The sequence below is a fragment of the Hypanus sabinus genome, unplaced genomic scaffold, assembly GCF_030144855.1.
Source record: "Hypanus sabinus isolate sHypSab1 unplaced genomic scaffold, sHypSab1.hap1 scaffold_100, whole genome shotgun sequence".
NCBI classification, from domain to species: domain Eukaryota; kingdom Metazoa; phylum Chordata; class Chondrichthyes; order Myliobatiformes; family Dasyatidae; genus Hypanus; species Hypanus sabinus.
This window is the reverse complement of record NW_026779051.1, coordinates 909,569-932,632: the sequence shown is the minus strand read 5'-3', so window position 1 is coordinate 932,632 and position 23,064 is coordinate 909,569. Positions and strand designations below refer to the sequence as shown.

The 23,064-nt window shown below is 44.8% G+C and overlaps 1 protein-coding gene across 3 annotated transcripts; it reads right to left on the bottom strand.

Annotated features, from left to right (window-relative positions):
- Nucleotides 1-267: 267 nt before the first annotated feature.
- On the bottom strand, nucleotides 268-9,597 carry LOC132386102 (zinc finger protein 229-like). Of its 3 annotated transcripts, none has more exons than XM_059958404.1 (2): nucleotides 9,528-9,597; nucleotides 268-3,301 (listed from the first exon to the last, which is right to left on the bottom strand). In XM_059958404.1, the coding sequence occupies exon 2, from the start codon at nucleotides 2,892-2,894 to the stop codon at nucleotides 1,689-1,691; it is 1,206 nt and encodes a 401-aa protein (XP_059814387.1). In that variant the 5' UTR covers nucleotides 2,895-3,301; nucleotides 9,528-9,597; the 3' UTR covers nucleotides 268-1,688. The 3 variants fall into 3 exon arrangements, with proteins under 3 accessions (XP_059814387.1, XP_059814389.1, XP_059814388.1); XM_059958406.1 differs by having other exon boundaries at nucleotides 268-3,231; nucleotides 9,528-9,578; XM_059958405.1 differs by lacking the exon at nucleotides 9,528-9,597 and adding an exon at nucleotides 9,078-9,097.
- Nucleotides 9,598-23,064: the final 13,467 nt, after the last annotated feature.

The following is a 23,064-nucleotide window of genomic DNA, read 5'->3' as shown; positions in this document are numbered from 1 at the left end:
AGAAAACATTAAACAGTGGAATGAGTATGACCCTCCATGGGAGAGATCTCAACGATCTGAGCAGATGAGATGGTGACAAGGAAGCACCATGCACCTGACTGAGAGTTGGAGACCTCTTCACAGAAACCCAAGGGTTTCCTGCAGAAATACAGGGCAAGGTGGTTAACAAAAGGAAAAAAAAAAACAAAAATACATGACATACAAACAAACAAGGCAGTAAGTGCAGAAAATGCCAAGAGAAACCAGACACAATCCAACACATTCCAGGATCCCGCAGCAGTTTAATTCAATCTGATTACCTACAAAGGTACAATCAAGTGGCAAATATCATTCATCAAAATCTTGCTTTAAAATACAAACTCATCAATGCCCACCATAACTTAATAAAGGCACCATGAATTCAAGCCTGACCCAGTTTTAGAGTCAAGATCTTACAAACGTTTGTACAAATTATATGATAATCAATACATTATTTCAGAGAGGATAATCCAAGAGAACCATCTGGATATAATATTACTGGATAAACAAGCAGGAACAAGTCCCTCAATGGATAAAACCATTCCCAACACACATGTACCTCAACCAGTGGAGAACCTTACCACAGGCATTGTTTGTGTCATCAGTCAATCGACTGATTGTCTCTGTCAATCATCTTCCAAATGTTGCTACTCTGACATTTGTTGCCACACCCCGCTGCTGATTCCCTTCTCCTCATCATAAGTTCTTAACCCGACCATCGTCCAGAGCCCCAAATTCTGCCCTGTGCAGACCCACCTCTGGTATCTGACCCTGCTCAGTTAAACACCCAACTGATGGTTTCCCATTCTGTTTTCGGCCTTTAGAGGACAGTGATGTTCTCTAAAAACCCTTTAGCAGCAGGGAAAATGACCCATAATGTGGAAATTAGTCGTGATTATGGAGATTAACAACCAATATCATTCTTCCTCAGCCCAGAGATTTGAGGGGTGAAGAACATCTCAGACAGAACTGTAATCAGCTCGACTTCTTCAGTCTGCAGAAAATTCAAGGGAAACGTTTTCACCCACAGATGATGACTGTTTGGAACCCATCACCAGAGGGAGAGTGAGAGATGAGCAACAGGGGGGGCCGGATTTAAATAGACTGTCATGGAAATGAATAACTGGCAGGGTCCAGCTGGCCTGAGTTGATTCTCTACTGTACACTAGGCGTGTTATAAATGCACTAAGTACCAGAGACAGAGTTTAAAATAGAATCGATTTATTTGTCTCAGATCCAGTTCCATTAAAGGTGAATGTGCAGCAGAAGAAACTCCTCCCATGCCCAGTGACCAGGGTGCAGAACTGTGTGTGGTGTATAGCAGCAATGATTGCAGAGTTCAGCACCGACAGTCACTCTCGAAATTGCATTCTGCAACAGTGATGGACAAATATCCAGCATGCAGCTTATTGAAACTTTCTCCCCAGTGTGAACCCAGTACTGTGTCACAAGGTTAGATTACTGAGTGAATCCCTTCTCACATTCACAGCAGGTAAACTGCCTCTCCCCAGTGTGAACCCAATGATGCACATTTGATGGAGATGGCTGAGAAAACACTTCCCAATGTCTCAGCAGGTGATCGGCCTTTACCCGAAGTGAACTTGCTGGTGTCTCTGTAGATTGGATGACTGAGTGAATCCCTTCCCACGTTCTGAGCAGGGGAACGGTCTCTACCCACTGTGAACTCGCTGATGTGCTAGTAGTGAGGATGACCGAGTGAATCCCTTCCCACATTCACAGCAGATGAACGGCTTCACCCCAGTGTGAACTCGCTGGTGTCTATGAAGGTTGGATGATTGATGGAACCCCTTCCCACAGACTGAGCAGGTGAATGGTCTCTCCCCAGTGTGAACTCGCTGGTGTATCTGTAGATCAGATAACCGAGCGAATCCCTTCCCACATTCACAGCAGGTGAACGGCTTCACCCCAGTGTGAACTGACTGGTGTCTCTGTAGGTTGGATGACTGAGTGAATCCCTTCCCACATTCTGAGCAGGTGAACGGCCACACCCCACTGTGAACTGACTGATGTACCAGTAGTTCAGATGACTGAGTGAATCCTTTCCCACATTCTGCGCAGGTGAATGGCCACTCCCCAGTGTGAACTGACTGGTGTGCCAATAGTGAGGATGACCGACTGAATCCCTTCCCACAGTCTGAGCAGGTGAACTGCTTCACCCCAGTGTGAAATTGCTGGTGTCTATGAAAGTTGGATGATTTATGGAATCCCTTCCCACAGACTGAGCAGGTAAACGGCCTCTCGCCAGTGTGAACTCGCTGGTGTATCTGTAGATCAGATGACCGAGCGAATCCCTTCCCACATTCACAGCAGGTGAATGGCCTCTCCCCGGTGTGAACTCGCCCGTGTGTCAGCAGATCAGATGACCGAGTGAATCCCTTCCCACAGCCTGAGCAGGTGAATGGCCACTCCCCAGTGTGAACTGACTGGTGTGCCAGTAGTTTGGATAACTGTGTGAATCCCTTCCCACATTCTGAGCAGGTGAACCGCCACTCCCCAGAGTGAACTGACTGGTGTCTCTGTAGGGTGGATGACTGTGTGAATCTCTTCCCACAGTCTGAGCAGGTGAAAGGCTTCTCCCTGGTGTGAACTGACTGGTGTCTCTGTAGGGTGGAAGAGTGAGTGAATCTCTTCCCACAATCTGAGCAGGTGAAATCCCTCTCTGCAGTGTGAACTAACCGATGTAGCAGTAGGTGAGATGACCGAGTGAATCCCTTTCCGCAGTCTGAGCAGGTGAATGGCCTCTCCCCTGTATGAACTCGTTGATGTACCTTCAACTTAGATGATTCAGTGAATCTCTTCCCGTAGTCCATGCAGGTGAATGGCCGCTCCCCGGTGTGAACTCGCTGATGAGCCATTAGGTCAGATGACTGAGAGAATCCTTCCCCACAAATTCAGCAGATGACCAGCCTCTGCCCAGTGTGAACTGACTGGTGTGTCCACAGGTGGGATGACCGACTGAATCCCTTCTCACCCACAGAACAGGTGAATGGCCTTGTCCCAGTGTGAATTTGCTGATGTACCTTCAGTTGTGATGACCAACTGAATCCATTCCCACTGTCTGAGCAGGTGAATGGCCACTCCCCCGTGTAAAATAACAGGCGTGCCAGTCGGTTAGATGACTGAGTGAATTCCTCCCCACAGTCTGAGCAGGAAGGATTGTTGATTGAATCCCTTGTTGCACTTCTTAAATATCTAGACAGAGACAGCAAAACTGGTGTGTTGTGTTTGAATTTCCATTAACAAATTCCTTGTCATTTTTAACCTGTAAAAAAGATTTACAAAATCCATCAATGGGTGAAGAACATTTCAAATGAGGTCACTTGCGTTGCCAAGGTGTGATCTGATAATCACACTGTTACAGTGAGGCGCAACCCAAGCTGGAGAGAGAAATCATCTTCTAACTGGGCACAGAGCTGGTATCTGGAATGACCATCAAACTCTCTGATGCCCTTCCTGTCTCTATGAGAATGGGGCATTTCTGTCATCTCCAATCTGTGACCTGGCTCAGTTCGACTTTCTCCGTTGGTATTATTCCCTGTTCCCACTGAGCTGCATGGGGGCCTGGCCCCACAGTAAATGAAACACTCACATAAATACCGTTGTTAACGTGCAGCTGGGATTTTCTTTTATGTACTGTTAATCTAAAGTGCCACAGTTTTAATGCCATGTAAATATCTCCTACACAGATGCATAGTTGTTCTGCACAGCTGTTAAAATACTAATATTTGCTCTGATTCCTTATTTCAGGTTCTTGTCACAGTCATAGAAATGTACAACACAGAAACAGACTTCTTGGCCCATCCAGTTTGTGTAGAACTATTTAAACTGTCGACTCCCATACACCTGCCATCCAGGTACCTATACAAATCTCTTAAATGTTTAAATCGAGCTTGCATGTACCAGTTGGGTTGTTGGCTCGTTCCACACCCAGATGACCAACTGTGTGAAGGAGTTTCTCATCGTGTTCTCCTTAACGTTTCACCTTTCACCCTTAACCTATGGCCTCTAGTTGAAGTCCCACCCCATCTCAGTGGTAAAAGCCAGCTTGTATTTACCCTATCTATACCCCTCATAATTTTGGTATACTTTTATCAAATCTCCCCTCAATCTTCTCCGTTTCAAGGAATAAAGCACAGACCTGTTTAATCGCTCCTTATAACCCAAGTCCTCCAGACATGGCAACATCCTTCTGAATTTTCTCTCGACTCTTTCAACCTCTTTTACACCTTCCTGTAGATTGGTGACCAAAACTGCACACAACACTCTAAATTTGGCCTCACCAATGACAATTGGTTTATGAAGGCCAATGTGGCAAAATCTTTCTTTCTATTCCCATTGATCTGTGACACCATTTTCAGTGAGTTATGGGCCTGTATTCCCAAATCACTTTTGTCTCGAGCACTCCTCAGAGCCCGACCAGTCACTGTGTCAGACATAGGTCCTACCAAATACAACACTTCCCTCTTGTCTCCATTAAATTCCATTTTCCGTTTCTCAACCCAGTTTTCCAGCTAGTCCAGATCACACGGCAAGCCATGACAGTCTTCCTCGCTGTCCACTACACCTCCAGACTTGGTGTCATCCACAAATTTGCTGATTCAGTTAACCATGTTATCATCCAGATTACTGATATAGATGACAAACAACAACAGATCCAGCACTGATCCCTGTGGCAATCACTAGTCACAGGCCTCTGGTCAGACACGCAACCATCTGCAACCACACCCTGGCTTCTCCCAAAGACAGTGTCTCATCCAGTTTACTATCTCATCTTGAATACTGAGTGACTGAACCTTCTTGATCCACCTCCCATATGAGACTTCGTCAAGTGCCTTGCTAAAGTTCATGTAGACCACATACAGTGCCTTGTTTTCATCCAATTTCCTGATAACTTCCTCGAGAGACTCTATAAGATTGGTTAGACATGACCTCCGATGCACAACCCCATGCTGCCTATCCTTAATCAGTCCACATCTATCCAAATACTTATATATCTGGTTCCTGCGCATACGTTCCAATAACTTTCCTATTACTGATGTCAAGCTCACCAAAGTACAATTTCCTTGTTTATTTTTAGAGCCTTTCTTGAACAGCGGAACAACATTGGCTGTCCTGCAATCCTCCAGTACCTCATCTGTCACTGATGATGATTTAAATATCTGTGCTTGGGGCCCGACAATTTCTGCACGTCCTCCACGGAGTCCCAGGGAACAACTTGTCAGACCCTGGGGATTTAGCCATGCTAATTTGTCTTCGGACAACAAACATCTCCACCTCTGTAATCTGTACAGGGTCCATGAAGTTGATGCTGCTTTGCCTCACTTCTATAGACTCTGTGACCACCTCCTGAGTAAATACGGATGCAAAAAAAAAATTAAATCTCCCCCATATATTTTGTCTCCTCATATGGATTACCATTCTGATCTTCTATAGGATTAAATTTTTTCTCTTGCAATCTTTTTGGTCTTATCTGCATATCTGCAGAATCCCTGAGGATTTCCCTTCAGCTTCTCTGAAGGGTCAACCTCATGCCTTATTTTATTTCTTTCATAAGTGTTCAGTTGAATTTCCTGTATTTCATAAGTAGCCCATTTGTTCCTATCTGCCTGTACCTGGTATGCACCTCCTTTTTATTGATCTGGGAGAAGAAAGCCAAAGGGGTGACAGAGCTGCATGGTGGGAGATGGGGGTAAGGGGAGTGTTTAAACTAAAGTTGCAGGGGGAATGGGAGCCTGAATAACAGAACAGATACTGGAGGTGTTCTGGATACAGATGTTGTTCAGACCTCAGACAAAGTCAGGAATGAAAAAAGTTGAACATGGTGTAGTAAATATGCTGAACACTGTATATTTCAATACAAGGTGCATCGTAGGAAAGGCTGATGTGTTCAGGGACGGATCAACAACTGGAATTCTGACACCAGTATCTGGCACCTGTGGACCGGGACAGGCTGCTTTATGACAAAGGTGTGCTTGGTAAGTGGGGGGCCTTCGGAGTGAAATTTTGAAAGTACAAAGCGGGTATGTGCTTCTTAGAATAAAAGGTACAGATAGAAACTGCAGGGAACCTTGGATTTCAAGAAATATTGAGACCCTGGTGAAGCACAAAACGGAGTTATATAACAGGGATAGGCAGGTAGGTTCTTATGGAGTATAAGCAATGCAAGAGAACAAATAAGAAATAAATCAGGATGGCTAAAAGGAGGCATAAGGTTGCCATTGCAGAAAAGATGAAGGATAATCCTCAGGTATTCCTGAGATAGACTAAGAGCAAAAGTATTTCAAGGCACAAAGTTGGTCCTCTGGAAGACCGGAATGGCAATCGCCGTGTGGAGCCAAAGCAGATGGGGAGATGTTGAATATTTTTTCATCTCTATTTACTCAGGAGATGGACACAGGGTCTATGGGTGTGTGGAAAAGGACATGACATGGTGCTCCCTCGGACCCTACAGGAGGCAAGTGCAGAAGTTGTCGGGCCCCTAGCAGAGATAACCAAATCATCCTTGGTGAACGGGGGATGGTTATCAGAGGATTGTAGGATAGCCAAAGTTATTTCACTGTTCAACATAAAACATTGAAATCCACAGCATATTCCAAGCCATTCAGCCCACAATGTTGTGCCAATGACGTAATTTACTCTAGAAACTGCCGAGAGTTTGCCTAGCGCATTGCCCTCTATTTTTCTATGCTCCATGTACCTGTCTAAGAGGATGTTAAAAGACGCTACTGCATCTGCCTCGACCACTGCTACTGGCAGTGCATTCCACACACCCACCACTCTCTGTATAAAGACTTACCCCTGACTTTCCCTCGGTATCTATTTCCAAGCTCCTTAAAACTATGCCCCCTCCTGTTAGCCATTTCAGCCCTGGGAAAAGCCTCCGTCTATCCACACAATCAATGCCCCTCATCATCTTATGCACCTAAACAAGGCTCTAAACATAAACAAACAAACTATACATTGTTTTGAGGGTTTGTTGGAAGTATGCAAAATAATGAGGGTACAGATAGGGTAAATGCAAGGAGGTTTTTTCCACTGAGGTTGGGTGTGACGACAACCAGAGGTGATGGGTGAGTGGGGAAGGTGAAAATTTAACGGGAACAGGTGGAAAACCTCTTCACTGAATCGATTGTGAGAGTGTGGAATGAGATGAAAGCACACTGGTGCATGTGAGCTCGATTTCACCATTTAAGAGAAGTTTGGATAGGAACCTGGATGGTAGGGGTGTGGGGGGCTATCATCCCAGTGCAGGTCATTACATCGGACAGCTTAAATGTTTTCAGCATTGTCTAGATGGGACACATGGTCTGTTTCTGCACTGAACTTCTCCAGGTTTCTATGACAGAGAAGCTGGACAAAATTAATTGGAAGGAGAATCTGGTAGGAATGTCGATGGAGCAGCAATGGCTGGAGTTTCCGGGAACAATTCGGGAGGTGCATGGTAGATGCATCCCAATGAAGCATTAGAATGGCAGGAGGACAGAACAATGGCTGAAATGAGAAGCCAAAGCCAACATGAAAGCCAAAGAGAGGGCCAAATAGAGCGAAAAATATTGGGAAGCTTTTACAAACTAACAGGTCTGAACAACATCTGTCTGGTGTCAAGAAAACAACCTCTTCCTCAATGTTGCAAAAATAAAAGAGCTGGTTGTGGTTTACAGAAGGAATGGAGACAGGGTAATCCCCTTTGCTGTTGAGAGGGTGAACAGCTGTACCGTGGAAGAAGGGCCCAAAGGATATTGAGGACCCAATTCACCACAACCACAAACTGTTCCTGCTGCTACCATCCAGGAAACAGGACCACAGCAAAATGAGCACAGGCTCCAGGACATCATCTTCCACCAGGCCATCAGACTGATTAATTGATTTCTATGTTATATAGACTGTCCTAAGTGCAAACTATTTATATGAATTACAGATTGCACATTTAGATGGAGACGTAACCAAAAGATTTCTACTCCTCATGTATATGAAGGATGTATGTAATAAAATCAATTCAATTTACCCTTTCCACTATCTGCTCTCTCATTCTGTCTCCCATTCCCCCTACAACTTATTTTAAACACATCATCCCCACCCCACGACACTAGCTGTAGTAAGCCTTACCACAAGGATATTAGACCCCTTCTTGTTCTGTTCCCCTAACTAACGAATCCTCTATCAACCCTTTGAATTACCTCTGCCAGGTAATCCACCCCCCCCCCCCAAAAACAGTTTCTAAAGTGGTCTACCTGTTGTTGTGGGGTTGACCACAAGCGTACTCTGTGAGGGCTGTTTAACCTCATTTCCCTTCCTGACTCTCACCCAGTTTCCTGTGTCCTGCACCTTGGATGTATCACCTCTCTTCATGTCATATTTATCACCTCCTCCAATTCCTGGATGATCCGGAATTCATCTATTTCCGGCTCCAACTCCTTAAGTGCAGGGCTACAAGCTGCAGCAGGATGCACATCTTGTAGGTGAGGGTGTCAGGGACACTGGAGGTCTCCCCACCTTCCCACCAATGTCCCCTCTAACTTGTAATGACCAGTGTGCACATGAAGCCTGTATTGTGCATTTCTGTTAATCCAATGTCAACATGTGCACAGTGAATTTCATATAGAGAGGTATTCATTTTAACAGCTAGCAAATCACTGTCGGTAATAAGTTTGATCTCCTCTGGGTCTAATCAAGTTCAGCTGCACTGTCACACAACCTATGTAACAGGCCTGTAACAGGTAATGAAGGATTTTCTCACCAGAGCTTTTGCACTTTGTCCATATGTGGATTGCTTGCTAAATTACACTTCAAAACGTAACATTTCCAAGTATCACTCCACTTTTTCCCACTTGTAAATTCTCCAGCAACTTTTGCATCTCCACAATAGACACAGATAATACCAGTTTATGTATTGTACATAAATATTTCCCGGAACCCTCCCCTAGGTGAACTCATTGATGGCAATGCCTATGAATCTGAAGGGAAGGGGAGTAGACTGTCTCATTGGAGACATCTGGCACATTTGTGATGAAGGGCAAAAAGCTGTTTGATATAATTACCTTCCCAGAGAGAATGAGTCAAAACATGCTCTCACGGGTAGAAAAGTTCAGAGCAGGAGGAGGTAGAACAAAGCCACACACCCAAAATGCTGGAGGAACTCAGCAGGCCTGGCATCATCTATGGAAAAGAGTACTAATGCTGAGTTCCTCCGGCATTTTGTGCGTGTTGCTTGGATTTCCAGCATCTGCAGATTTTCTCCTCTTTGGGATTGGAGGTAAAACAAATGTGATTTTCTCAACAGCTGATGTAAAAGATTGTTGTGCCCTATCTCCGAGTTCCCAATCCTCACATTCAGATAGCTGGAGCTCAGCTCTGTCTGAGAGATCCATCGGTTCCCATTTCCTCATCAGCTGTAAGCTCCCCGGGGCCCGAGTACGGATCGTGGGGCTGAGAAAGAGGGACGAGAGCAAGACTGTGCCGGGATTGAGGGTCAGAGTGACTGGACTCACTGCAATTGTCCCTCAGTTGGTTTTATAAAGGCTGAACCGGAGAATCGTTCTTAACTACGCCGAGTTCCCGAGGCCTTTTGTAAACTGCGCATGCCCAACATTCGGGAACATTCGCATCTTTGACGCCTGCGCATTCAATCGGGGCTTCAGTGCCGGCGAATTTATTAACGCAGCGCTTTCTGGGTAATCACGGTGCCATTAAAAGTTTCTGCAGACACCAGTTACATGTCCATATCAATTTTTTTTTGGTGTAGAAAACTCAGCAGCTCTTTTAACACAGAAAACAGCTCCCATAAAGAATACAATTAATATCAGCATACTTTCCGTGTATTTAATGCCAAAGTAGAACCTTCTTAAAAATGCAGATATGAAACACAAGACATTCTGCTGTTGCTGGAAATGTAGACACATACACATAAAATGCAGGAGGAAATCTGCAATTCGTGCAGCAGCTAAGCACAGTCCAGGCATGCTGAAGGGACTAGGCCTAAATGTTGTCCTCTCCACATTTGCTTCCTTTTTTTTTTAAATAATTTTTTATTGCATTTTTAAATGATTACAAAGTATGAAAAAAACAATGTATATAACCCATACCCCCTCCCCTTAACCCCTCCCCCCTAACTGCCCCTTAGAAAAAAAAGAAAGAAAGAAAGAAAGAAAGAAAGAAAGAAAGAATGCCTGGTGGTTGGAAGATCTCCACATGCTCCATGGAGTTCGTAATAATTTTAATATGTATATTTATTTCTTTCCCCTAATAACCAATTGTTTCATCTTAAAAGCATCTATATATTTAATCCTATCTTTTGTAAATAAGGGCTCCAAATTTTCAAAAATGTTTCATATTTATCTCTTAAATTATAAGTAATTTTTTCTAATGGAATACAACCATAGATTTCTTTCTTCCAAGAATCTATACTTAAATGTGAATCCGATTTCCAAGTAACTGCAATAGCTTTTTTGGCTACTGCCAGTGCAATTTTTATAAATTCTTCCTGATCTGTTGCTTCCTGATCTGTTGATTTCCACCTGTATTTTGCAGAAATAAACCACCTTTTTTTTTGATCAACCAGTTTCTAAATGTTTCTGATCTTTCATTTGTAGCCACATCCTGTTGGTCTGATTCCTCGTCTTCCTCCTCTTTGTAAACTCCAGGACCCATCTCTTTCTTAAGCCAGAGAACCCTGACTCAGGCTGGCAACTCTTTGGTTTCTGACTCTGCTCCATCGAAGATTCACTCCTTACTCTGCTGTCAGTCTTTAGAGGTGAATTGCAACAACCCAGCTGTCTGAGGCACAGTCTTTTGAAGTTAGTGAAAATCACCCAAAACATTGAAAAGAGCAAGGCTGACAAGTGAAGTCAGAGCCAAAGTAAAAACAAAAGATGGTGTACAAGGAAGCCAGAGCTAGTGGGAAGATAGAGGATTGGAGGCTTTTAAAAACATGCAGAAGAAATCCAGGAAGGTCATTCAGAAGGAACTGATGAATGATGCGAAGAAGCATGGGACTAATATCAAAGAGGATACTAAAAGCTTTTTTAAGTATATAAAAGGTAAAAGAGAGTCAAGGGTAGATATAGGACCAATACAGAATGATGCTGGAGATATTTTAATGAGAAATGCAGAGACGGCAGTGGAACTGAATGAGTAGTTTGCATCAGTCTTCGCAATGGAAGATGTCTACAGTATATCAGACATTCAAGAGTATTAGGGAAGTGAAGTCTGTGCAGTGACAATTACGACTGAGAAGGTGCTGAGGAAGATAATGGTCTGAGTGTAGATAAATCTCCTGGACCTGATGGAATGCTCCCTCAGGTTCTGAAGGATGTAACTGGAGAGACTGCAGAGGCCTTAACGATGATCTTTCAAGAAACAACAGATTCTGGCATTGTACTGGATGACTGGTAAATTGCAAATGTTATCTGCAATTTAAGAAGAGAGTGAGGCAGAAGAAATGACGCCATAGTCCTGTTAGCCTGGTATCAGTGGTTGGGAAGTTGTTGGAAGCGATTTTTAGGGATGAGATTATGGAGTATCTGAGACACATGACAAGAGATGCCAAAGCCAGCATGGATTCCTGAAAGGAAAACCCTGCCTGAGAAAACTACTGCAATTTTTCAAGAAAATTACAAGCCAGGTAGACAAAGGACATGAAATAGATATAGTGTACTTGGATTTTCAGAAATCCTTTGACAAGGTGCTGCACCTGAGGCCGCTTAGCAATAAGAGGTCATGGAATTACAGGGAAGTTACTGGCGTGGTTGAACATTGGTAGGTCAGCAGAAGATTGGGAATAAATATATCGTATTCTGGCTGGCTGCCAGTTACCAGTGGAGTTCCACAGGGGTCAATTTTGGGATCGCTGCTTTTTACGATGTATGTCTATGACTTGGACTACAGTATTCATGGATTTGTGCATAAAATTGCCGATGATACAAAGATAGGTGGAGGAGCGGGTAGTGTTGAGGAAACAGAAAGATTGCAGAGAGACTCAGCTAGTTTAGGGGAACGAGCAAAGAAATGGCAAATGAAATATAAAGTTGGAAAGTGGATGGTCATGCACTCTGGTGGAAGAAATAAACGGGCAGAGTATTATTTAGATGGGGAGATACTTCAAAATACAGAGAGGCAAATGGTCGGGAGTCCTTGTGCAGGATACCCTTAAAGTTAATTTCCAGTTTGAGTCGGTGGTGAAGGCAGCAAATGCAATGTTGGCATTCATTACCCGACGTACAGGCTATAAGAGCAGGAATGTGATGTTGAGGCTCTACAAGACACTCGGGAGACCACACTTGAAGAATTGTGTGCAGTTTTGGTATCCTTATTTTACAAAGGATATACAGATATTGGAGAGGGTTCAGAGAAGATTCATGAGAATGATTCCAGGACTGAAAGGTTTACCGTATGAGGAACGTCTGACAGCTCTTGGACTGTATTCTCTAGAGTTCAAGAGAATGAGGGGGAGTCTCATAGAGGCATTCAGAATGTTGAAAGTCCTGAACAGATTAGATATGGTAAAGTTAATAACCATAACCATATAACAATTACGGCAAGAAAGCAGGCCATCTCCGTCCTTCTAGTCCGTTCCGAACGCTTACTCTCACCTAGTCCCACCGACCCGCACTCAGCCCATAACCCTCCATTCCTTTCCTGTCCATATACCTATCCAATTTAACTTTAAATGTCAATATCGAACCTGCCTCTACCACTTCTACTGGAAGCATGTTCCGCACAGCTACCACTTTCTGAGTAAAGAAATTCCCCTACTGTTACCCTTAAACTTTTCAAATCATGTCCTCTTATTTGAATCTCCCCTACTCTCAATGGAAAACGCCTATCCATGTCAAGTCGATTTATTCCCTTCATAATTTTAAATAACTCTATCAAGTCCCCCTCAACCTTCTACGCTCCAAAGAAAAAAGAACTAACTTGTTCAACCTTTCTCTGTATCTTAGGTGCTGAAACCCAGGGAACATTCTAGTAAAACTTCTCAGTACTCTGTCTATTTTGTTTACATCTTTCCTATAATTCGTTGACCAGAACGGTACACAATACTCCGAATTCGGCCTTACCAATGCCTTGCACAATTACATTACATTACATCACAACTCCTATACTCAATGCTCTGATTTATAAAGGCTAGCATACCAAAAGCTTTCTTCACCACCCTATCCACATGAGATACCACCGTCAGGGAACTATGCACCATTATTCCTAGATCACTCTGTTCTACTGCATTCTTCAAAGCTCTAGCATTTACCATGTATGTCCTATTTGGATTATTCCTACCAAAATATAGCACTTCACAATTATCAGCATTAAACTCCATCTGTCATCGTTTAGCCCACTCTTATAACTGGCCTAAATCTCTCTGCAAGCTTTGAAAACCTACTTCATTATCCACAACGCCACCTACCTTAGTATCATCTGCATGGTAGGGGATTAATTAATTTCCCATGGTAAGGGATTCTTTGACAAGAGGGCACGACTTCAGAGTTTGAGGACGTCCATTTGGAACTGAGATGCGGACAAATCACTCTCGTCAGAGGATAGTAAATCTGTGGAATTTGTTGCTACGCAGCCATGGAGGCCAAGTCAGTGCTTGTATTTAAGGAAGAGATAGAAAGGTTCTTGATTTGTCAGGGCATCAAAGGGTATGGGGTGATTCAGGGGAGTGGAGATGACTAGAAGAATTTGATCAGCCCACTGTTGAATGGTGGAGAAGACTGGATGGCTCAAATGGCCTACTTCTGCTCCTATATCTGATGGTCTTATGGATTCACTCATCCATGTGTCTCCATCTTTTTCCGATTTTCAAAATGTATGTGCATTTCAATATCTTAAACACACGGATTTAAATGCTGGATGAACTCAGGTCGAGCAGCATTTATGAAATTAATCAACAGTCGATATATCCGGCCGAGACCTTTCTTCAGTTCTGGAAAGTTACGGGGAAGACACCAGAATAAAATGTCATGGGGAGGGGAAAAGTGACAGATGAAGCCCGGTGAGTATGAAAGGTAACGGGCTGGAGAGGAAGCAATCTGGTAAGAAGAGGCAGTGGAGCAATAGCGATAGAGTTCCTCTTGTCCTGCCCTACCAGACAATGACACTCTGCAATCAACATATTCTGCTGATATAATTGGGCAGTTCGCTCCACCTTGTCCATGGAGTTTCACAGCATCGATGTGTGTAGTGAGGTCCACGATGTCCGATGCCGCCGTTTCTGTCCACGCCAATCTCTTTAATTCTCTCATGTTACAGCAATGAATTTTCCTGTGATGGGGAAATATCTCTGTCTATCTGTGCTTCTGTCCATCTATCTATTTTTCTATCTTCCGTCTAAGTTTATGTCAATTTCTCCATTGACAGCTCCATTCTCCTTTGACATCTGTCAATGTCAACACACACACACACACACACACACACACACACACACACACAACACGGAATTTCAATTTCTTTGTCCCAATGGAACTTCATTTTTTCGGTCTTTTTGATATATTCTGTGCTTATCTTTTCACTGCTCACCGCATTTCAGGTACTCAGGGGTATTTATTGAAATTCATGCTGAAGCACCAAATGGATTTTAGTGAGAATTTTGAAAATTTTCCCCAGATTAGGCCGGGTCAGGATGGCAGGAAGCAGAGATCCAGGGGAACTTGGCTTTGTGGATACTGAGATGACCTGACCACAGAGGCAGAGGGTGCTGGTAGAGTGAGAAGCGGATTCTCTCTGGAAGCCGGTACCCAGGACTGTTCTGAACAGATCTGTTCCGACAACCCTGTTCATTGTGATTTTTAATTCACTCGGAAAGTGATGCATATGTGGATGCGGGTTCATTTGCAGCATTGAAGTGAACTTTGTGTGGGTACATGGATGAGGGAAGTATTGACATCTAGAGTCTGTGTGCATGTGGATGGGTCCAGGCAGAAAATGGCACAGACTAGATGGGCCGAAAGCCCTGATTCTGTGCTGTAAGTGAATTATTTACATTGCGCGTCCTACACAAGGGTATTTCGCAGATTTAAATTATTCCAATGAAATGTTCTAAAAAAAACCCTGCAAATACAAGAAACACTCAATGGATGAAGAACATCGGTGGAGATAAACGAAGTTAGTGCTTCAGCTTCAACACCTTGTGTCGGAATGGCTTCAAACAATTTCTGATGTGATTTCAGGTCTCCAGCATCCTGAGTGTTTACTTAATTTCCAGCTGCTCACAGACAGACGACAGTGAGTGGGAATTCCCAAACACGGTGAGGACACAGAAACCGAGGTAGATATCCAACGATGCAAACACTGAACAGCTCATTCCAGGGACTCACTGCCTCTGTGTATTGAGATTACCTCGCAGGTCTGTTCCATCTGTCTGCTCTTTTCTATCTGTGGCCATTCAGCCCCTCTAACCATCAACAAGATGGCGGCTTTCATTTCATTGCACTCTCTATAACAGATACTCTCCAACCGTTTTGTTCATCCTCTATGGAATTAGCTTCCATCTTCTGAAGCCCCGTGTTGCCCCAACCCCTCACCTCCCACCCCTGTAGGCATCTCCACCTTCTCACCTCCCCCCTCACCTGGATTCACCTCTCACTCCCCAGCTCTTGCCCCATCCCCACCCCTCACCTCTTTATTCTGACTATTTCCCTTCCACTCTCAGTCCAGAGGGAGGGTCTCGGCCCGAAATGTTGACGGTCCATTTCCCTCCACCGATGCTGCCCGACCCACTGAGTTCCTCCGGCAGTTTGTTCTTTGGTCTGTATAACCCGTGTTAGTCTGGGGAGCGTGATTTTACACCATATTCCAGGTACAGTCTCAACAAAACACAAATAATTGTCACTTTGCCCGGACCATTGGCCCCGCTTGCAGGGCAACAGTCTGCCGGTGTTTGCCTCCCAATGTGGTGAATTCCTCTGCTCGCCACCACGGTGGGCTCAGACATTTCCACAGATGAGCCCCTCCTGTCCCCACCGGGACAAACATCCTGTCCGCCCCCTCTCACACCATCTTCATCCTTTCAGTAAAATCCTCTCCCTCCCTCCCCCCGGAAGCGGCATCAAACCGACGGGCCGAGCGGTCTCCTCCTACCTCTCAGTGATACATCAGACACCGGCCGCAGGAGACGCTTCACAAACGCCCCGACTTCCCTCGGAGGGAAATGGAAATAAATCAGAAAGCGGACATTTACTTTGAGATTGTTCCGCCCTGACGAAAGACCGACTCTTGAGCGGGAAACTTCCACTCCGCTGGTCCGCTTCTACTACTGGCTGTAACCAGTGATTGACATTTCTGTGCACCAATGGGAATAGCGCAGCTCTTGAAGCTTTGTATTTCAGCTGTGGTGGAGGGGGTGGTCACGTGATTGGTAGCTCAGCGGTTAAACCGACAAAGCTCGAGCTCTCCAACGCGTGGGTGACGTAGACACCGCGCACGCGAGGGCAAGTCCCGGTGTGGGGAGCCCATGTGTGACGTCAGTCGTGTGGGGGGAGGCGGAGCGGTGTGACGTCACCCATGGCGGAGCGCTGGCATTTAAAAACACCTGAATGGTCGTTTCTGATGATTCCAGTGGGACAACAACATTTATCACGGGTTTCATCACTGAATCCAGTGTTGTGACATGTAAAGTCCCCTGTTATGTGACCGGCTGTGCCGTGTTGTTGGTGGAGTGGGCAGCGTGGTGTTTGTCTCGATTCGGGTCACAACACCAGAATTGCCAGCGGGGTCCACACATACTGTATTAGTCAACAGAAAACCTCTCGTCCCTGCAGTCTTTGTCCCCTGGTAAACTCAACACCCTGACAATGTGGACCATATACACCCCTTCCTCTTTAAAGTCAGTTATTCATTCAGACAGCTGATCGCTGAGAGGAATTATATTTATTGGTCATTAAAGTTCCCCAGTCTAGTTTGGACGGATACGAAGTGGAGTTTGGGGTGTCACAGTGAAAGGGCCGGACGGCCGAACTCACTCCGTTATCCAAACATCCTTCCAGGTGAGGCGACAGTTTTCCTGTGCATCTTCCGGGGTCGCCTATTGCGTCCGCTGCTCCCGATGTGGCCGCCTCTACATTGGTGACACCAGCTCCTCCGCAGATGTGCGGGGCAGGGTTGTTTTTTGGGGGGCGGTTCGATGTTATTGTTCCGTTTTGTGCAGTGGGCTTTGGGGGTTCATGATCGGGATGCCATTCTTTTTGATGCGGGGGGGGTAGGGTGGGAGTTATATTTTTCTCTCTGAACGACTTTCATGCTCTTTCTTTGGTTTGTGGTTCTCTGAAAAAAAAACGTAAGAGTAGTTTATGGATACCTGCTTTGTTAATAAACTGACCTTTGAACTATCCGCTCCCAGCAGGACCTCCCGGTGTCCAAACGTTTTCATTCCGATTCCTATTCCTATTCCCGTTCCGACGAGTCAACCCATCGCCTCCTCTTCTGCCGAGTTAAGTTCTGCTTCAGTGTCCAGGATCTACACCTTATATTCCTTCTGGGTTGCTCCTCCCCCCAACCTGATGGCATGAGTATCGATTTCTCCTTCCGGTGAACAGATCGCCCTCCCTCCCACTCCCTCACTTTCACGTCCTCTCACGTGCTTATCACATCTCTCTGGGTCCACTGCTCCGATTCTCCACTACTCCTATTAGATTCTATTTTCTTTTGACTTTGAGCTTTCCACCTACCTGGCTTCAACCTGTCACCTTCTAGCCAACCATTTTCTCGCCCGCCCCGATTTTATTTAGCTATTTCCCCCATTCCATCTCAATCTTGAAGGAAGGTTCAGCTGGAAACGTCGACTGTCGACTCTTTTCGATAGATGCTGCCGGGCCTGCTGAGCTCCGCCAGCATTTTGTTTGCGTTGAGCTGGATTTCCTGCATCTGCAGACTTTGTGATTTACCTCTCTGTTGTTCCTCCCGCCTCCGGGCACTGGGGGCGCTGTATGAACCTCAGGCCACTGGTGGCCATGTGTACCTCCGACCACTGGTGGTGCTGTGGAGAACATCCTGATAAACGCATGCGGACTACCGAAAGCAGCGGTCGTTGGCGGTCCACCGACTCGAGCGGGGGTGAGTGGGTTTAGATCCCGGCGGGTTTGTGTAAGTCTGAGCCGGTTGGATTGGGAAAGGGCCGGGCCCGAGCTCTATCGGACGGCTGGAGCAGGGGTGCAGTGCCAATCTTTTAGCTGCTGGAGCTGTACGAGGGGTGATTGATAAGTTCGTGGCCTAATGTTATACAGCTCTCGGTACCTGAACTCTTTGAGTGATTATACAGAAAGTTTGAAGTTAATCAGTTTTGTGCTGTTTCTGTTACAGATAATTGAAAATTGCTAGGTTTTGTAAAATTAACTCCTTTCACCTTAGGCCGCGAACGTATCAGTCACCCCAGTCTGTCACACTCAATTTGTGTATTTGTGTACCTGCTCCTTTCATGTACCGGGCAACTTCCTTGTCCCGTTGATGTCGTGAGCAGGTACACAAATTGGGGGGGGGGGGTGGTTGTGTTTGTGTGTATATTGAGTTTTTTATAATGTCAAGCACTAAACCAAGATGAAAGAAATATATATGATTTCCAGAGCTCCACAGAAATCCAGTGATGAATAAGGCATTAACAAGATTACAGGCCATCACTGCATTTCGGTATATAATTGGTACAATAAAACAAATAATACTTAATTTAATAACTAGACAAAGTTTTGCATGGTTGCATTCACTAATTATCATAAAATATAATGATCAACCAAGTGAAATAAGGTTGTTTGCTTAGAAGCCATAAGGTTGTTAGTGAGAAAAATTTACTTTTGTATTAGCGAGTAATCCACGGACCACCACAGTCACAGCTCCAGGATTTCACCAAAAACTATCGAATATCCTATTCTAATATTATTGGTAGTATTTTCCTCACCAGCCACCAACCCCTCTCCCTAACCCCAGTTTCCTTAAAATTCCCTCTATTTAATATGCGGCTGCTGTTAAAATCCCCGCTTGTTTAATTTGACTTTTTTTTTACAGAGGTGCTGGAGTGGTGCTCCGGTGAGGTCCGGAGGTGCTCTGCACCCCTGTTTAGATCCAAGTAAAATGGACCCGGGATCAAGCTGCCCCGGTTTATGAGGTGTGGAGCTAGTATTTCTGGTCTGGGATCAAGTGTTTTTTACAGAGGTGCTGGAGTGGTGCTCCGGTGAGCTCCAGCAGCACTGCATCCCTATTTAGTTCCAAGTAAAATGGACCCGGGATCAAGCTGCCCCGGTTTATGAGCTGTTGAGTGAGTATTTCTGGTCTGGGATCTAGTGTTTTTTTTTCTGGAGTTCCTTTGGAAGTGTTGCTGCTAATCTGAGGAGAATGAGTTTGAATTTCATCCTGTTCTGTGTTTGAACCAGTAGAAATAGACATGGGGGTTCAGTGTTCGAACTGTGTTTGGAAATTCCTCCTCACTGTCTCCTGTCTGTTAGACAGTAGAAATCAAACAGAAACTCAAGTTGCTGGAAATCTGCACTAAAAATGAAAAGTTCTGAATCCATTCTGACAAAAGATTGTGAACCTGAATAGTTAAATTTGTTGCTCTCCCCACAGCAGTTCCTTAACTTTTGAGCGATTCTGGTGAATCCAGTTTCTTTTTATTCCATTTACTCTGGAATGGTTTAAATTTCGTGATTGTCTGTTATGCAGTTGTTACTAACAAGTTTCACCTGCATAATCTCAGGGATGATGGGCTTTATGTTTGAGGAGCATTTGATGGTTGTGGACCTGTGCTCAATGGAGTTCAGAGGGACAGTGGGGGTGGTGGAGGGATGTATGGTTAAGTAAACCTACCGAATGCTGGAAAGCCTGGATACAGTGGACATGGAGAGGATGTTTCCATTAGACAGAGAATCTGTGACCTGACAGCACAGGCTCAGAATAAAGATGCTTACCTTTAAAATTGAGTTGAGAAAAATTTCTTCATCCAAAAGATGAGTGAACTGTGGAATTTGTTGCTGCAGAGGTTGGTTGAGGCTGCCATTTGGGTATATTTATGGCAGAGATTAATATACTCATGATTGCTAAGTAGCTTCAGGGTTACAGCAGGAAGTCAGGGATATGGTGCTGGAATAAATCTCAGCCATGGTTGAGTGGTGGAGCAGATTTGATGGATGGAATCACCTAATTCTGTTCCTGCATCTTACATCTTACCATGACAGAACGATGACTCCTTCCTATCCCACATCAGGTTTTGTGACGTGTCAGGGACAATTAGAGATTTGTTCACTGAGATCATTATATTTGTCTTCAATATTTAGATTTCAGTGAGCAGAAATATTTTGTTGTCCTTTGTATTGTTAACGTGCTTCATTATCTTTCATGTTAATGTTAGACCTGCGGTGAGAGATTTATTTGAAGAAAAGCCCTCAGCTGGAAGCAAACCACGACTGAAGATGAGGGAACAGCAGCAAGTGAACCAGCCCGAGGACTGAGAGCACCGACTGGAGAGAAACCCATCTGACTCGGAGATTCCAGTGATTCAGTCAGGAGCAAGTCTGGTGAGTCTCATTTACTCAAACACTGGTCCTTTAGACATTACATACCTGTAAAAGGAAGGTAGGGAATAGTTGGAGTGAGCTGAATGTGACCAGAAATACCAGTTATGCCTCTATCAGACCAGTTGCAATCATTCCAGTTCTGGTAATGTGCTGTCAGTATCCCAGCTCTTTAAAGTCTCTCACATTCCCTCAGTGTTTGCTCATTTGAAGAACTTGTATCTTCTGAAGTAGCTTTTGGTCGGTTCTGAGTGTGGGGAGGGAAAGAGGGGTGTTTATATTTACTATCCTGCAAAAAGAAGTAATTGTTTACAATTACCTGCTGCAGACTCACTACCCATACCCTGTACATTCTCAACCAGATTATTGACATAGATGACAAGTAGCAATGGGTGTCACCCTGGGGAGCTCCAGGAGGCACGGGCCTTGACTCCAATAAACAGCCTCCCATCATCATCATCTGCTTCCTACCATCGAGCTGTTCCCAGACTCTGGGCTCTGTGACAAACACAATGTTAGTAGAAAGATTAGACAGTGAGTAATATAAAGAGATATTTGTTGCTTCCTGAAAGCTGTCTGATGCAATGGACCTGATCCTCCTTTGCTCACAACATGATCTGCCCTAGGACGCTTCCTCCCGGGTCACACTGTGTCCGATAACCCACATCCACAACCTCCCTCCACCCCGCCAGTAACCCCACAACTTTCCCACCATTTACCCCACACCCATACACGTAAACAGATCCTCGTTACCGACATCCACTCTCATTGCTTGGGGAACCAGAACTAACTGATCCTCCATTCCCGGAACAGACTGTGCAGCCGTCTGGCTCGGTCCTGACTCTTTCCCACTGCAACCGCCCTTCGATTTACACAAGCTCGAGACCAGCTCCTTCCTCATCGCCGCCCAACCAGGCTCAAAGCTCGATACGGAGCCTCATGTGTGGCACCTTATCAAAGATCTGAAAATCCAAGTACACAATATCAACCAATTCTCCTTTGTCTACCCTGCTTATTATTTCTCAAAGCATTCCAACAAATTTATCAGGCAAGATTTTCCCTTGCAGAAACAATGCTGACTCCGTCCTATTTTATCTTGTGCCCAAACTCACATCCTTAACAATCGACTCCAACATCTTTCAAACCACTGTCAGACTAAGTGACCTATAGTTTCCTTTCTTCTGCCTCTCTCCCTTCTTGAAGAGTGGAGTGACATTTCTGAAATCTTTATGGGTTGAGCTCAGAAATCGCAGGGGTAAAAGGACCCTGATGGCAGTTATCTACAGGCCTCTAAACAGCTGCAGTGATGTGGACTACAAATTACAGCAGGAAATAGAAAAGGCTTGCCAGAAGGGCAGTGTTTTGATCATTGTAGGGGATTTTAACATACGAGTGGATTGGGAAAATCAGCTCGGCACTGGATCTCAAGAGAGAGTATTTGCAGAATGTCTACGAGATGGCTTTTTAAAACACCAGAACTGAATTGACTGCGCTAGTATTCAGGGGCACCACTGACATAGTCTTACCCTGTTGGAGAATTCGGGCACATTCCCAATGTGCTCCCCGCTCATCTTGCTTAGCATAGGTGTGGCAGAGGGACAGGAAAGTGTTAAACTGGGGGCCTCCCGAGACAGGGGCAGGTTCCCTTAGGGTCAATAAAATTAGCATTAACCAGTACATTTTCCAGTCCTTATGAGTTCCGCCAGTAACGTGTTTACAGTCCGTTTGATGTATCCGCCAGAGCTGCCCTTCCACCATCACTGCAGGAGGTGTTGTCAGTAGCACTTGGTACAGTCCTCTCCACCTCGGTCCCAACTTCTTATCATCCCAGTTCTTGAGCAGGACAATTCTCTAGGCTGGATGGTGGAGTAGTCACCTGCAGTTTAGGGTTCATCCTCTCGATAGGCTTGTCGTACCTGTGAATGCAAGCTTTGGAGAGTGTTAGTTAATTTCCATAAGTATTTTCCCATCTCCTCCCCCAAGGTATGCATATCCAATGTTGCGGGTAAGCCCTCAGGGAGGAGTGGCAGACAAGGTCGGGGTCCCCATGGGGTTCTCTTGGGCTTCCTGTAGATAATTTCCGCAGGTGATAGCCCCGTCTTACTTGATAGCGTGATTCCCATATGGGATAGGACTAAGGGTAAAACCTTCAATCAGGTCAATCCAGTTTCTTGTGTAAGTTTTGCCAACTTATCTTTCAAAGTACAAAGTTCCACTGTGTCGCTACGTTCAAATGATGGGTGCAGTGGAACTGCTGTTTTATAGCAAGTTCTTTACAGATTTCCTCATTTATTTTGGCCCATTGTCCGAGCTTATCACTTCTGGAAGTCCACAGTGAGGAGTTATTTCTTTTAGCAATATGTTCACAACAGTCATTGTGGTATCATTAGTTGTAGGAACAGCTTCAATCCAACTGCTAAATACATCTACTATCACTGAGCAACACCTATAACAATGTACTCACGTGATTCTATAAACTAAAGTTACAAACAAGAAAAAGGTCCACCAGGCAAGGGGGTAGTTCCCGAACCACAAG